Source organism: Nicotiana attenuata, chromosome 6 (genome assembly GCF_001879085.1).
Source record: "Nicotiana attenuata strain UT chromosome 6, NIATTr2, whole genome shotgun sequence".
Classification (NCBI taxonomy): Eukaryota; Viridiplantae; Streptophyta; class Magnoliopsida; order Solanales; family Solanaceae; genus Nicotiana; species Nicotiana attenuata.
Genome location: NC_031994.1, coordinates 49,776,355 through 49,792,308, shown reverse-complemented (window position 1 = coordinate 49,792,308; position 15,954 = coordinate 49,776,355). Strand labels below are relative to the sequence as shown.

Below are 15,954 nucleotides of genomic sequence, written 5' to 3'. Positions count from 1 at the left end.
ACTCTGAAGGAAGGAAGTTGTCATCTATCCGTATTCAATAATCCTTTGATTTACCTAAGTATCTTGTCAAAGTATGTGTAAATATATATTTCATCTAACTAGTAGCTCAAAGAAGCCATTTTATCTGCAACTTGATTGGCTTCCCTGAAGCAATGTTTAATGAATAAACTATGACTGGCCACCAAATGTCTAATCTCAGCCACAGTTTCTTTCATCCTCCATGGAATAGACCAGGATGCATTTATACAGATGCAGAGAGTCAGTTTCTCCAATAATCAAGCCATGACCATGCTAATGCACCACTTCAGTCCAAACAGAAGCGCCTTCGCCTCAGCCACATTACTAGTACATGTACATGGTCCCAAAGATAAAGCATATGCCATCAAAGCTTTCCCCAGGCTGTCCCTGACTACCCCACCAAGCAGTAATATACTATTCCGAAAGTAAAAAGGAACTCTACATAAATATTTATTAGAAGACGGCACTAATCTACGATCCTTCCCTTTCCTTGATGTTACACAAAATACACAATGAGGGGTAGTACAAGAAATAGGAAGAGATGAAAAAGAACGATTGGAAAAACTTGGTGACCTAGAGCAAATCTTTCTTTTCTTTTTCTCTCACGAAGCTGGGACTTCAAAGGAGTGAAATATTAGGGTGCAGCTGCAGCAAATAAAAATATCTATTATAAATATTAGGGTGCAGCTGCAGCAAATAAAAATATCTATTATTAAAAACTAAAAAGAGCTAGTTTCTGAAATGAGTCCACATTTCTATCGGTTCTTTCTAAAATAAGGCAGACTAGGTGCTATAACTTCATGACAGAAGGCAACAGACTGAAGCTCCACTGAATGCTACTTCATTGACAAGATGCCACCACAAACAAAAAGAAGTTGCAACGACCTTGAAGATTCCAATGCTAGAGCAGTTAATGAGATCAAGGAAACTGCCTCAAGCAGCTTCAACATCTGAATTTGGGGTACTTTCTTCAGCTTTCTTTACTTGATCAAGACTTCCTTCAGCTTTCTTGAAATTTGCAATGTACTTCCAGCACCTCTTATGTACACCACTCATTTTCTTGGGTGCGTCAGCAATTGGTAAACCTGAACGGAAGACTGTTTTAATAACTTGCAGAAGACGAACATTGACGACAGCAATATTAGTAGTAAGTAAATGGGAATGATATTTAAGTTCATACAAATATCTGGGAAGACTTGGAGAGACAACAAAACGAAACTAAAGAAAAATCATCACTTGGAAGTGGGACGGTCAGATTAGAACTAGCAGTCTGTCGTGTAATGGAATTTAAATAGCCCTCTTGGGACTAATTTCCTCTTAGTCCTTTGTTCCATATTTTACTGGTAAAGCTGGATGCAAGATGAACCATTGAGCTGTTAGACTGCATATACCAGCAAAACAGGCAATCAACTAGCGGTCCTAGCGATAAGAATATAACAGGAGTTCCTCTTTCTTTCTTTCCACCCCTATTTCTAAAAAACTCCTATGCCAGAAACCGAAGAGATGCATCCACGAAAAGAAATCCAAAACCATCCCATGGATCATACGTAAAATGAGTAAGATCTAAAAGTATGACCATAATTTATCTAACAAGCAGTTATTACTTGAGTTGGGTGCAAATCTTCTTTTCAAACTGACACCCCAAAACTTTTTCTGTTACCTCTTCATCACTTCATGCAATAATAATTTCACTTAAAAGATCTCCCAAACCCCCATCCCAAAATATAAAATAAAAACTTCATCAGAAAGAATCTAGAGAACAGTTTTTTTACCACAGCTTTTACACTTACTTCCTTACTAATTACTATGACCTACTTCTCTCCCACTACAGCCCAGACAGAAAAAAGCTGTTAGCTTTGAACTACCAGGGAAAAGGATTAGTGTTACCCCATTACACAGCAACAATTTATCATCACTCCACAAATAATATACCTCTCTCCGAGCGAACAATTGTATACAATTTTTAATATCTGAAAGTTAAGCTTCTAACCTTTAGAGTTAAGATGAGTCGTGCTACATATGGTGGAGCCATACAGTGTTTAGACATTGTATTTGGTTTTAAGAATTCTAATTGAGTATTGTCAGACTCAGCATTAACAAATGGCAGTATACCACAATCCACCCAAGGGTTCATTAAGATGCATCCACATATCTTCTTCTGATAACATATGCAAAACTATGTACATAGATATTTTTCTTTTCGCCACAGGTAAAGAATTAGCTATTCTCAATATTGCTCAAATAATTGGAGCTGGGCCCTGCTTAAGCAAGAGAGCCTTATTTTTTTCCTTTTTTTATAATGTAAAAGGAGAACCAAGACAGGACAAAGATTTTTATTTTTTTCAATTTCTATCTCAATATGTCAAGCAATAAGAAGTGATATACATCCGTTTCTTTTGATAAGATGTAATACAGCTCAAGGCATTCACATTCACCATATTTGGTCCTCTGTGTTCCTTCGTCATCCACTTCCTAATAAGCTCTTAAGTTTTTGCTAAAACTCACATGAAATTCAAAAATCCAGATAGAAAAGATCCCTGCTTTTCATTTACTAAACTCCATTTTGATAACCTTCATTTGTTAAACTCCATAAAACTGATACTCCCTCCGTCCCAAAAAGGATGATACTTTTTTGGATTTCGAAAGTCAAACTAGTTGTTCTTTGACCATGACTTATTCATATACCTTTTAAATATTTTATATTGTCAATTATTGTGACTTATAGTACTTTTTATGTAGTTTCGAAATATATAAATTTTATTTAAAAAATTTGACGGTCTATTTCCGAATTCATAGTCAAAGTTAAGAAGTTTAACTCTCGAAATTCGAAAAATGTCATCCTTTTTGGGATAGAAGGAGTACTTGTCATCGACTAGATATTTGTAAAATGTAGGTAAAGCATCATACTCTCAGAAGAAAAAGGCTAATACAAGAATTCTTGTGCGATACAAGCTCAATGTCCACTCACTCTTCAAAAAGACTTGTCAAAAATCCAACTCAACAGCATGACTACCAGATAAGATGACAGAAAAAGAAGAATATACGAGCCAGTTTTTGCATTAAAAAAGCGCCAATAAGATGCTACAACTGATGCGTGAAAAACAAGAAAGAAATCTCAGTTTGTTGATAAATAGCAGAGAGCAACATCTAATATCATAGCTAAAATATATAACAAACCAAGATGATTCCTGTTTGAGGGAGGGGATTTTTTATAGAAAGCATATTCCAGACAGAGAGTTGAAGATATAAGTGAAGCTATTAACAATATGGTAAAGTTATCAACTGAGTATGCTTGTTACCGGCTAATCCATGTAACACAAATATGAAAACTAAACCCTGAGAACAAGCTGGATGTTTGCATTAAAGATCATAATTTTACAGGTCATAAAAAAAAATACTCCTCATTCCCAAATCAGTTGCTATGTAAATCCTCTATATCCATTCTGCTCTATTGAGATGTATTTCATTCCCTTACTAAATAATACTATGTTTTTTTAAGGCAAATAGGTGTTCTCTAGGTCTCCCACTTATCCTACACGGATAAGTTGCATAATAACAGTTTCACTTGTTATCGCCTGCAGTTTGCAGATCATTATTGTTTGACATAAGGCATAGAAAGTTTGCGACAAATTTTAAACACTTGAGATCATCCAAATGAGGAATTCAGAGCTCAACACTTGTAATTAAAAGCCAAAAGAATGCAATATTCAATATATAATGCTCAAGAAACAGTAAATCCATGACTCACCATCTTTATAAGCGAGTCCCCAAGCCTTACCATGTCTACCATCCTGCAAATACAAAATGAAACCTAATTACAAAAATATACATAAACCCTTAAACCCTAGAAAGTAAACCCAAATGACAGCTATTACTTCTCCAGAAAAAGGAGAGGTACCTTATAAAGATTGATTTTTGTAATTTCATAGGAGACACCGGTCCAATGAGTCTTGGCCATGTGATAACCGATACCCCAATTAGGCAGAAACTGAGCCACCTCAAAAAGATTCTTCTTCTTCTTCCGCTTGGGCTTCTTAGGTCCATCGGCCGACGACGTCGTTGGAGGATTGTTAGTAGGGGTCGCAGTGCTCAGATTTCTGAGGAAACTGAAAGAGAGCCTGAAGTAGGTCGTGGCCTGATTCACCGTAGCTGCTCTGTTTACAAGAGCGTTAGCCATTTTCAGATAATCTGCTCCAACACTGTCCCCTGTTAACGATGAGAGATGAAATTCCAATTTGCTTCTTCGCCCTTGCGGCGGAGCTCTTTGGTTTTTCTTTCTTTTTTTCTTTAGGATGGGATGTGTAGGTAGAGTATGAGAGAAGAAAAAAAAGGAAAATGACAAACTTTTTTGACCAAGTGGTTCATTGTAAAGTATTATTAGTACTAAATTGCAATTCCAATCTATATATTTCTCTTAAGTCATTTTCTATGAAGTATAATCTATATCTTCTATATTATTATAAAAGCATGAATACAATGTCGGTTTACAAAAATAACCTTATAATGTTAAGCATAATAACTCACAATAAAAGGATATAAATGGAATTCTAGATATTAGCCTTGTAATCCAATTAGTTTTAAGACATAATACTACACGTTAGGAATCCTACATGATTACCTTTTGGAATCCTATTAGTATAATTACTTTCATCTGTCTAATTCATATAAAATTAAACAAGTAAATATCTTTAATCATGTAACAGCCTTAAAAATATTATTAATGTTGGATAAAATTGTAATCTTTAAAGTTTTGATAATAATAGGACTTGAAATCAACTAAAATTCTCTACATTTTGTAACCATGTATGGTGCCCACGTAATATTAAGAATTAACTTCTATGAACCTTCAATCCTACCAGGACTAAATATGTTATTCGTTTCTTTTATTCACCCAAAACAAATTGGGTTAAAGAATTATATGAAACCTAATATCGTTCTTATCAAATTATTCTTATATAATCCAAGGAAAAATCTTTTCTATCTTCACAAATCAAAAAATTCAAATTTGTTACTATTTGGTTATTGTAAGTATTTCTATTTAGAGTCGACTACTTAAGATTCTTGCTTTTACGGGACGTAATGTCAAGCCCACCTAATAATTTGAATTTTTAAAATTTACATAATATACGTTTGGAATCCTATATTATTACCTTTAGTAATCCTATTAGTATAATTCTAATACTTTTAGCCAAGTAATCCTATTACTTTTAGAATATACTTCTTAAAAAATTTCTATTACAAATTTAATTTAAAAACGTATTATATTGTCCTATTATTAATTTAATTTGAGAATATATATTGTCCAAATTCATTTAGAAAAAGATATACATTTACTTTTAGTATATATTTCTTAAAAATTTCTATTACTAATTTAATTTGAAGACGTCTTATATTATCTTATTACTAATTTAATTTGAGAATGTATTATATTGTCGAAATCCATTTAGAAAAAAGGAGAGCCTATATTATTATAAAAGTATAAACACAATATTAATATACCAAAACAGCCCTAAAATATTAAACGGAAGAACTCATAGGGAAAGGGCATAACTGCAATAACTTATTTATTAGACTATAATACGTTCTATGCTAATTTTTAATATTTAATATTTTAAAATTAACAAAAATTTGTCTATTAAATTCTTATTAAAAATGTGTAGGAAGGTTTAATAAAATCAATTTCATTAGAATCCTCCCCATTGGCAATACATTACCACTCCATAATGTCCAATACCAAAAAAAAAAGAAATATTAAATGGACTGCATAAAGAGTTGAAATTGAGAAAAAAATACACCCCACAATAATATATTTTATATTATATTTGAATTATTTTTCTATTCAAATAATATTTTTTAATCAATTTTTCGTGTAACTTAAAAAACTACCCAATTATTAAACAACAACTAAGAAAATATTTAAGAATATAATGTGCGAGAAAGAGAAAAAAAAATGGTAGGTAAGAGTCAATACCACTAATGATTCTACACACATAAAGATCTAAAAGTGAAATGTCATATCAATCTTTTACTCTTTGAAAATAAAATTTATGGTGGATAAAATTATAATTAAGATTAAACATTCAAAACAAGAGATGAACTAATTAAGATGCCAATCAACATAGAATAAATTATTTTTATGCTAAAATCAAATAATTAAATCTTTTAATTAATTATTTAGCAAAAGAATCCAATTCAATTATATTTTAAATTCACCATATGAGTAAAATTCTTATTCAAGTTAAAAAAAAAAAAATCTTAGGGTACATAAATCTATCCCATAAAAAGTGTGTTTGAACACAAAGTAAAAAGGTTAATATATTATTAAGAATCAAAATGCTATACAAGTGTCTGAGGAAGCACGATCAAAGCTAAATCCTAAACAAGAATAAGCTTTCAAGACCATATTATAAAGAGTTGACTCTGCTATAAGGGGATTATTCTTTGTAGGCCTCTGGCGGAATCGAAATAATATTTTTATGTCACGCATTACTTGAAAATATCATATCAAGAGACATGATATTGTTAGAAATAATAGCAAGTGGTGTACCAATAACGATTTTATTGTGAGGCCACCCACTTTAGATTTGATATACCTCTTCAAACAACTTAAATAACCATCACAAATATATCAAAGCGGAGCAATGGTGCAAATTTTTTAAGAAAAGTATAATTAATAATATGGGATGAAGCACTTGTGACTAAGTGTCAAATAGAGTTCTAGAGATATATTGGACATTAATGAACCGTTTAGTAAAAATTAATGATTTGGGAGGTAAATTATGTCAAGTACTACCAATAGTTCCAAAATCGACAAAAGCGTGGACTGTAAAATCTAGCTTGCCAAAGTTATACTTCTGGCCTCAAATAAAAAGATTCAACTGACAAGAAATAAAAAGTAAGAACAGATTCAATATTCGGTGTCTTCTTGCTTTGTGTGGGAAAAGAATAAGAGCATTCAATAAAAGATGATTTGGTTCTTCCTGAACACTTGGTTATCAATCCCAATGACAATAGTAGTGCATTTAATAAGAGAAATATTTCTATAGTTAGATTAAAAAGCAATTTGTGCAAACGCATGATGGAATTAAAAAGATATCTTAGCTAGCAGAAATGAATATGTTGATCAACTAAATAAAAGGTTGATTGCAAAATTTTATAGTAAAAACAAAATATTTTTTTGTTTTTTGCTCAGCAGAAAATGATACCAATAATTACTACCAAGAAGAATACTTAAATACTTTAATACCAAACGGCCTTCTACCATACATGATTGTGTCAAGTTTAGTTATTTACTTACGTACGTTAATGTCACCGTATATATAATAGACTAGATGATCTTCCATTGTATATAGGTTGATTTCGAAGAAAAATATGCCCGTCATGCTACTGAAAAACTTAAATACGCCGAATAACTTATGTAATAGCACACAAATACTATATAGAAGTTTTGACAATAACGTCATACATGCAAAAATTATGATACTGGTCAATTCGCTTCTAAGTATATTCTTATTCCTGAATTCAACTTTCGTCTCCCGAAACTAAGGAATATCCTTTTAAATTTGTGTGAAAATAAATTTTAGTATGTTTATGTTTTGTAAATATAATAAATAAAGTACAAGGACAAACATCTAAAATATTGGACTATATTTACCGCAATATGTTTTCTTGCACGGATAACTGTATGTTGCACTTTCAAGAGGGATATCAAGATCGACAGGTTAAGGCAGAGCAACCAAAGCATTAGGAGGAAACATACACAAAAAAATATTGTCCACAAAGAAGTGTTTTTTAAGATACCATCACATTAAATACTTTTAAATTATAATATAATTGTATATAACTGTCATGACAAAGTTGATCATTTATGTAAGTTTTGATGATGTCCTTTTATTTTAAATTCATGTATTATGCTAATGTAATAATATTTTTCGGCATTTAGATGATTGTTGTATTATTACACATAAAATTTCTCTCGTTAATTAATTTTTATTGTTCATTCATATAAATAAATGTTTAAATCATCATGTGTCATTATTAACGTGCAACGCACGTTCATAGATACTAGTTGGCTAAAACACACAAACCTATTCTTTTTATTCCCATTCTCTAGTTCTTAACATTGAATCCAAATAATATGCGCTTACGGAAAAAAATTGTACGAGTGCTTTCATCTAGACAAATGTTTATCATATCTTGTATCGTCACAAATAAACAAGCGAAATAAAATTGTCCGATCATATCAATATTCAATATAATTAAAATTGGTTTCATTAAGTTGTGTAATGACTATGGCATCTGAGCCATTTCCTCGGTTGGCATTAGGGGTGTATAAAGAAAACCTATAAACCACACTAAATCGATAATTCGAGTTAAATAGGGTAAAAAAATCAATTGTGATTTGGTTTGATTTGGTTTAGTATTGGAAAAAAAACGACCATAATTGGTTTGGTTTGGTTTTAACTAAAAAAGACAAACCGAAATCAAACCAACCGATAGTACATTTATATAATTTTTAAAACATTTTGTACATATAAATATTTATTGTAATGTAATTTATAAATATTTCTTAAACTTTTTCACATATTTATATTTTAATGTATTTCAAGTTTGGACTTAACATTCTCGAATGGTAAATAAATTTTATAACTCATAAATGTAGTAACTCAAACAAAGTTCAAATTAATACTAGTGCTAACAAAAGAGATTCAATTCAACACTAGGAATAATGATAGTGTTGGATATCTATTTTTTAGTTTTGTGTTGGTTTATAATGAAAATATATAACTTAGTTTATCTTTTTCTTTAGTGCTTAGTTATGTAACTAATAGTATTTATTTTAGCATGACCTATATAATATTTTTAGATTATATTAATTTTTATTGTGGCTTATTAATTAGTAATATTTGATTTATGCAATTTTATTATTTTTATTATTGAATATTTTAGTATAATGCTACGATTTATCTCATATTATTGTGTTATTTTCTTGAAAAATACATTATATAATTGTATCTTACTAGAGCTAAAGAAATATTTGGAGCACAAGTTACATATTTTGTGCTATGAAGACTTTATCGGGAAAAAAAACCAGAAAACCCAGAAAAATCGAAAACCCGAGAAAAAGCAAGATTGAAAAAACTGACTTTGTTGGTTTAGTTTGGTTTGGTTTATAAATTTAAAAATACGACACTATTAATTTGATTTGATAATTGAAAAATCCGAACCAACTCGAGTTATATACCCCTAGTTGGCATGCATCTTTTTTTGAAAGGAAGAGAAAATTTGAGAAAGAAAGATAAAAGATAAGTCACTTGCTGAGCTTCTTTTCATTCAGTTGGATTTTTTCGATCTTTTTACTTTATTTAATAATTCAAAAACTTTTTTTTTTTGGGCCAAAACCACCCAATCTCCAATAAGCTTGCAAGGGCTAACAGCCCGTTTGGATTAGTTGATTTGAAGTAGCTGATAAGCATTAAGTGCTGAAAAGCACTTTTAAGTGCTAAAACTGATTTTATAAATAAGCAGTTACGTGTTTGGGTACAAGTGCTGAAATTGATAATAAGTTGCTGCAGTATTTGATAAAAAAGTGCTGATAAGCTCTTTTTCTGTTAAAATGACTTAAATAACCTTCGAACTGTTTACTTATAAGGGCGTCATTTCTTTAAAATTTTAGATTGCGGATCGATTCAAATACAAAATATTCTATTTGTCTTAGATAAGAAATTTTTATGATAAATATATATTTTATGATAAACATATAATCATAAGTTATAATAATTAATAAATTGACAAAAGTTTTTCAGTAAAAAATAAATCTAAATAGGACAAAATATTTGAAGAGAAACAAAAACTGTCTTCATCACCACAACACTAAGAAAATAATACACCAAAAATTTGATATGTCTTCATTTATTACATATACTTCAAAGATTAATACACAATCACATAGATATAAATATACAAATGAATAAAGAATTTGCTTATCTTAAATAGTTAATGAGAATTGCAGACTTGAAGAAGGGGGAGGGGGGGGAGGGGGGTTAGGTTGAAAAAATACTTGGGACTGTGAGTATCGATGTAGGAGTTTTGTTCTAAAAAGGAATATTTTAAGGATAAAATAGTAAAAAATTTGGTCAAACTTAAAGTGCTTATAAGCTAAAAATTCATAAGCTAGGGGTGACCAACTTATGGCTTTTGGCTTATTTTTGACTTATAAGCACTTGGCTTATAAGCACTTTTAACTTTACCACACGCGTAGATAAGCCGAAAAGTGTCTTTCTGGAAACGACCTTGAGCCAAAAAAGAAAAGTATCTAGAGCCCGTTTGGATTAGCTGATTTGAAGTAGTTGATAAGCATCAAGTGCTGAAACTGATTTGATAAATAAGCAGTTACGTGTTTGGGTACAAGTGCTGAAATTGATAATAAGTTGCTGCAGTATTTGATAAAAAAGTGCTGATAAGCTCCTTTTTTTGTTAAAATGACTTAAATAACCTTAGAACTATTTACACTTATAAGGGCGTAATTTCTTTAAAATTTTAGATTGCAAATCGATTCAAATACAAAATATTCTATTTGTCATTTTATTTTGAATATAACTGTACTTAGATAAGATAATTTTTATGATAAATATAATTTATTTTATGATAAGCATATAATCATAAGTTATAATAATTAATAAATTGACAAAAGTTGTTCAGTAAAAATAAATCTAAATAGTTTAAAATATTTGAAGAGAAACAAACAGTGTCTTCATCACCACAACACTAAGAAAATAATACATCAAAAATTTGATATGTCCTCATTTATTACATACAGTTCAAAGATTAATACACAATCACATAGATATAAATATACAAATGAATAGAGAATTTGCTTATCTTAAATAGTCAATGAGAATTGCAGACTTGAAGAGGTGGGGGGGTTAGGTTGAAAAAATACCTAGGACTGTGAGTATCGATATAGGAGTTTTGTTCTAAAAAGGAATATTTTAAAGATAAAATAGTAAAAAACTTGATCAAACTTAAAGTGCTTATAAACTAAAAATTCATAAGCTGGGGGTGAACAGCTTATGGCTTTTGGCTTTTGACTTATAAGAACTTTTAACTTTACCAAACGCGTAGATAAGCCAGAAAGTACTTATAAGCTAGTTTGACCAGCTTATAAGCTTAGCCAAACGCCCTCCTAGTCCCTAATCTACTTTCCTGATCTTACATTTGCATTGAGATATGTGGAACTCATCTTAATGTGTGTTCTCTCTACTATTGGATTCAGGAGCAGTTTTCTCATCAATCAACCCACACATCCGTCTCTTTTTTTCTAATGGAAGGCAATCAAAAGCAACTAATATTTCTAGGAACTTTTTATGCAGTTCAAGACAATTGATAGGATATAACAGTAAAAGAATAATGTGTTTCACTAGAAGTTCGTGTTCTTGGGTGGGTCTGGATAAATGGTAGCTGAGGTTACAACCAAAATTTAAAAGGAACAACTACTACTATAGATATATCAATTAAAACTTCACAACATGACCACATCAGTCCTGATATATATGCCTCTTCCTCATCCTCATACTCATACTCTTCTTTATCTGCTACTGTTGTTTAACCCAAAAATAAATTTCTCTGTCAAACTCAATATTATAAAAAAAATTGGGTTACTGATAACCAAAATTACTTCACTTTTCTGATAATCCGAAGAATAAAAAGAATAATGAAAATAATAGACAAGGAAAGAAAACTCAAAGTAGATCCCTAATCTCTCCCAGAATTGCGGTTTGAACCTTTTTAACAATGTAAAAGAATCATTGCATATAATGATAAACATTCAGATGTTTTTACATATGAGGATCGGGTCCTTATATAAGGATACATAGTTACAACAATTTTAATACTTAATTCTGGCTCGTTAATGACATTAACTGCCTTGATGGCCTATTATCACATATAATTGTAATGGTGGCGTTAATGACTGAGGATGCTTCATAACCACGATCAACGCCGATTTTCCTTCCTTTTTATAACAAATTCATGAACCTTCCCTCTTTATGGTCTTTATCCATTATGTTCCTATTTCTTCTTTTCTAGTTGTTAGGACCAGTACCTTTTCTAATGAAATACCGGGGGTGCTTTTTTCGCGCCTTCTTGGATTCTTTAATTCGCTTGATTGAAAGTGTACTTGTCACCTTTATGGTAGTCCACGTGTCACCTTTATGGTAGTCCACGTGTCATGCTCTTTTTCCACCAATACAGACAGTCCCCCCACTTTCTGAATATTCTCAATTGAATATTCGGGAAGTGGTAAGTATTTATGGTGGGAATTCCTTGCCGCCTTTTCACGAGTAACATAATGCCTTTTTCAAAACTGATCCGATATACGTCATGTCTATTTAATGCTCAAGACACGTGTCTTATTGTAATTGGCTCTGCAGTTTCCAACGCCTTTTTAGGGTTTTTTTGCGGCTGCACTAGTCACGAAGTGACGGTTCCATGATGAAAATTCATAATGACCAACTCTGATGACGGTTGTTTTCACCTATAAATACTTCACCTCACTCAATTTCGAAAGTCCCTTCTTTCTTCTTTTGCATTTATCTCCCTAACTTCTCTTGTAATTCTTCATATTTTTCCCGTTATATCATCCATTAAAGATACCTTCTCGTTCATCGAATCCTTCTTCGTCCTCAGACCCACGTAAAGTAGTAATTGTTGATGAGCTTCCTCCCTCTACAACCCCTACCAGGTGTAGGAGAGGTGGTAGACTGCATATTTTAGGTTTGTTAACAACTCGTAGTTCTACCCCTCAAAGTAGTACTGCTAATCCATCATCCTCTAAGGCTAGAGCACCTTTAACTCCTAGATCTTCTTCTAGAGGGAAGGGTTAGAACGAACCCATGCAAGAACCTACTATTTCTGAGATTGTCCCACTAGAGTTCTCTTTTGTATTAGATCGTGAAGTTGTGAAAAAACAGGTTTCTTCCATAGCTTCTGTTAACCTTGCTGATCATTACCCTAGCTTGATTACTCAGGCCTTCTTTCCTTGGTTCGACGTGAATGCCATTGGAAACCTGATTTTCCAATGATGACTCCTAGTGCTAACCAAAGAATCACCTCTTACCATGCAGGTTATTCCTTTGTTTACACCTATCCTTTTACTTTAAGGTTTACTCCTCCCATTGATCTCGTGATTATTGAGTTCTCCAACTACTTCAACGTCTACCTCGGTCAAATAGGTCCCATCGCATGGAGAGCAGTTGCTTACCTTCACTACTTGTTGGGTTTAGTTTCTGCCCCTTTTACTTTTCGTCACTTGCTCCACTTACATTCTCCGAAACTCTTTCGTGAAGGCGTCTTTTCCCTTGTGGCTAAAAGTAAAAGGGTTTTTAGTTAGCCTCGAGGATGACCGTGACTGTAGTTGGTATGCTCGATTTGTTACCGCCCCCACTCATGGGTTAGTGGGTGATGAAAATATGTCTTTCCCTGAAAAGTGGAACTTTGCATGTAAGTGTTTTTTCCGAAGTTTTGGTTTTCTTCACATGAGTGTATGTTCATTTTTCAGCAACCATGGAAGTCTTTGAAGAAATTCCTGACTTCCGTGATTGGTAGAAAAAATGCTGACCGTTGCTCCCATGGATAAGAGATCCTAGAAATTTCTTTCACAGAAATTTGGATAGAAAGTGAAAACTCACGGTAAATTTTCATTCCCGTGGTTTTCCTTCTCTTTGTTTGTTCCTTTTTAATGCATATACTTTTTCCCCTTATTAGCGTTCGTCATTTGTGGCATCAGCCTCGCTTATGTTCCTTCTACGAGGCTTTTTGTAAGCTCTGCACAAGAACAGATTTTAAGTGTGTCTTCCTCCAAGAGGAAGAATGCTAAAGACCGTGGGTCTGAAGATGAAGAGGATACCGAAGAAGGTTTTTTAGTGAGGAAACCACGAGTCAGAAGGCGCATGGTTTTAGATGATGAAACCAATGTCTTTCAAGATCCCCCTCCAAGTTCAATTCCTTTTAGTTTCATTGATGAGCCAGAGAATGTCCATTTGGATATATCTGATGAAGATGCTGGTAATTTTGATTACCCCCCCTCCCCCCAAGTCCCATTGACAGGTTCTTTGCCTAAGGTTTTGAGGGTGAAGAGTAATTTGGTCATGTCTCAGAAGAGCCGCCACTTTCCTCTCTTCCGATGATGTCAGTTTCTCCTATTGTTAATCTCCCTATTTCTCCGCCTGCGGTCACCCCAAGGGTTTCCCCCGCTGCTGCTTCTCGTGAAGAAGCTAAGCCTTCTAGCAGTAGACTAGGTATGAAAAAAGTTCTGATTGAGTCCCAAATGGTGGGAATCTATTGAAGAAGTCGGGACAAGCCGATGTGTGGTTAAAACCATTGCTTGGTCCTGTGGAAAGAAAAAAACTTGAGTCTCACAGTTCTTTGACCCTGATGAATGACATCATCCATTCTTCCCTCAAGGTATATCTTTACTCTCTTACTTTCCTCTCCGTCCTTTCATGATTGTAACTCCCCTTCTTTTGTCATTTTTTAGATTAATTTGACAGGTACAGAGCTTATGAAAAGGATTTCTTGGACAGATCGGCAGGTGATTGAGTTGCGCACCTAGGTTGTAATTGGAAAGAGCAATTCGAAGGCCTTCAACAGGAGAAGGATTTTCTCGCTGAGGAGAAAGGAGCTTTAGAACAACAACTGAGGACGATCATCGCCGAACTAGCAGTTTTAAAAGCTTCCTCCAATCAAGTTGAAAAAGACAAGGACATATTGGAATCCTCCTTCGCTGAACAACACTCCAAGGCAACTGAAGAAATAAGAAGCTTGAAAGAGCTTCTTACCAAAAAGAGGTATACGCGTGTGATCGGGTACAAATGCTCACCCAGGCTCAAGAAGACCTCCGTGACTCAACGGATAAGATTCGATTCCTTGAGAGTTCTCTTACTCCTTTAAAGGCATCTTATAAAGCCTCAGAGGTAGAAAAAGAAAAGTTGAAAGCTGAAGTTGAGCACTAGGAGAAGGATTATGAGGCCCTTGAAGACAAGTTAACACTTGATGTTAGCTGAGCTTTCTTGAACACTCGCTTTGAGACTCTAACTGAATCTAGCCAAGAGGGTATTGACCTTAACGCCGAAATTGCAAAGGCTAAAGAGACGATTGAACAGACTCAGCAGCGCTAAAGCTTCTCAGCACCCGGGGATGAAGGTTCCAAAGGTGATGATGATGGACTTACTCCTGGTGAAGCTGATGCTCAACCCTCGTCTTCTCAAGTTAATCCCTCTTCTCACGTGGATGATGCTCCCTAGTTAATCTTACCCTTGTCTTTTGTGGAAGTATTTTGATTTTGTTTTGGTTTTTGTTAGAACTCTCTTCTTTGTCTTGTTTTTGGATAGTTCTTGAAATATTTTCCCCCTTTTTTGGGATGATGATATAAATATCTCTGTGCTGCATATTATGCTTTCTGCTCTTTGAGTTTTTTGAGCTTATACTTATATTAAAAATGCTTTAATAGATCGCGTCTTCAATATGCACGAGTTTTTTTTATAAAAGAGGGCCTTTTTATATTAACAACACTGATGAAGATGACGTCTCATCTTCATATTGGTGCAAAGTTATGAAACATGAAGTAATTTGAAGAAGTTTTATTTTTTGAACTTTCAAATAAATAAGCTTGTACAACATTTTCATAAATACTTTCTTTGTAGTAGGTTTACAAATACGGGTATATATTCCCGTGATTAAATTTATGGCCTTAACCAAGAAGCTCGTGGGAGTATTTTGTACTTTCTACTGCCCATCCTTTGTGCGAGCTTGAAGCCTTTGAAATTAACATTTTCTTCGAGGTTTTAATTCTGGCTGAACTATGCTCTTGTGGTATACATCTCCTTTCCTTGTGTATCTTTTTATATGCATTGTCCCCCTAGTGTTAGAAAATTGAAG

General features: G+C 33.0%; 1 protein-coding gene across 1 annotated transcript; it reads right to left on the bottom strand.

The window, feature by feature from the left end:
- LOC109226983 lies at positions 590-4,365 on the bottom strand. The gene is made up of 3 exons (XM_019391956.1): positions 3,917-4,365; positions 3,767-3,809; positions 590-1,103 (listed from the first exon to the last, which is right to left on the bottom strand). Exons 1-3 carry the CDS (start codon positions 4,193-4,195, stop codon positions 952-954), a joined length of 474 nt encoding a protein of 157 aa, XP_019247501.1. The 5' UTR covers positions 4,196-4,365; the 3' UTR covers positions 590-951.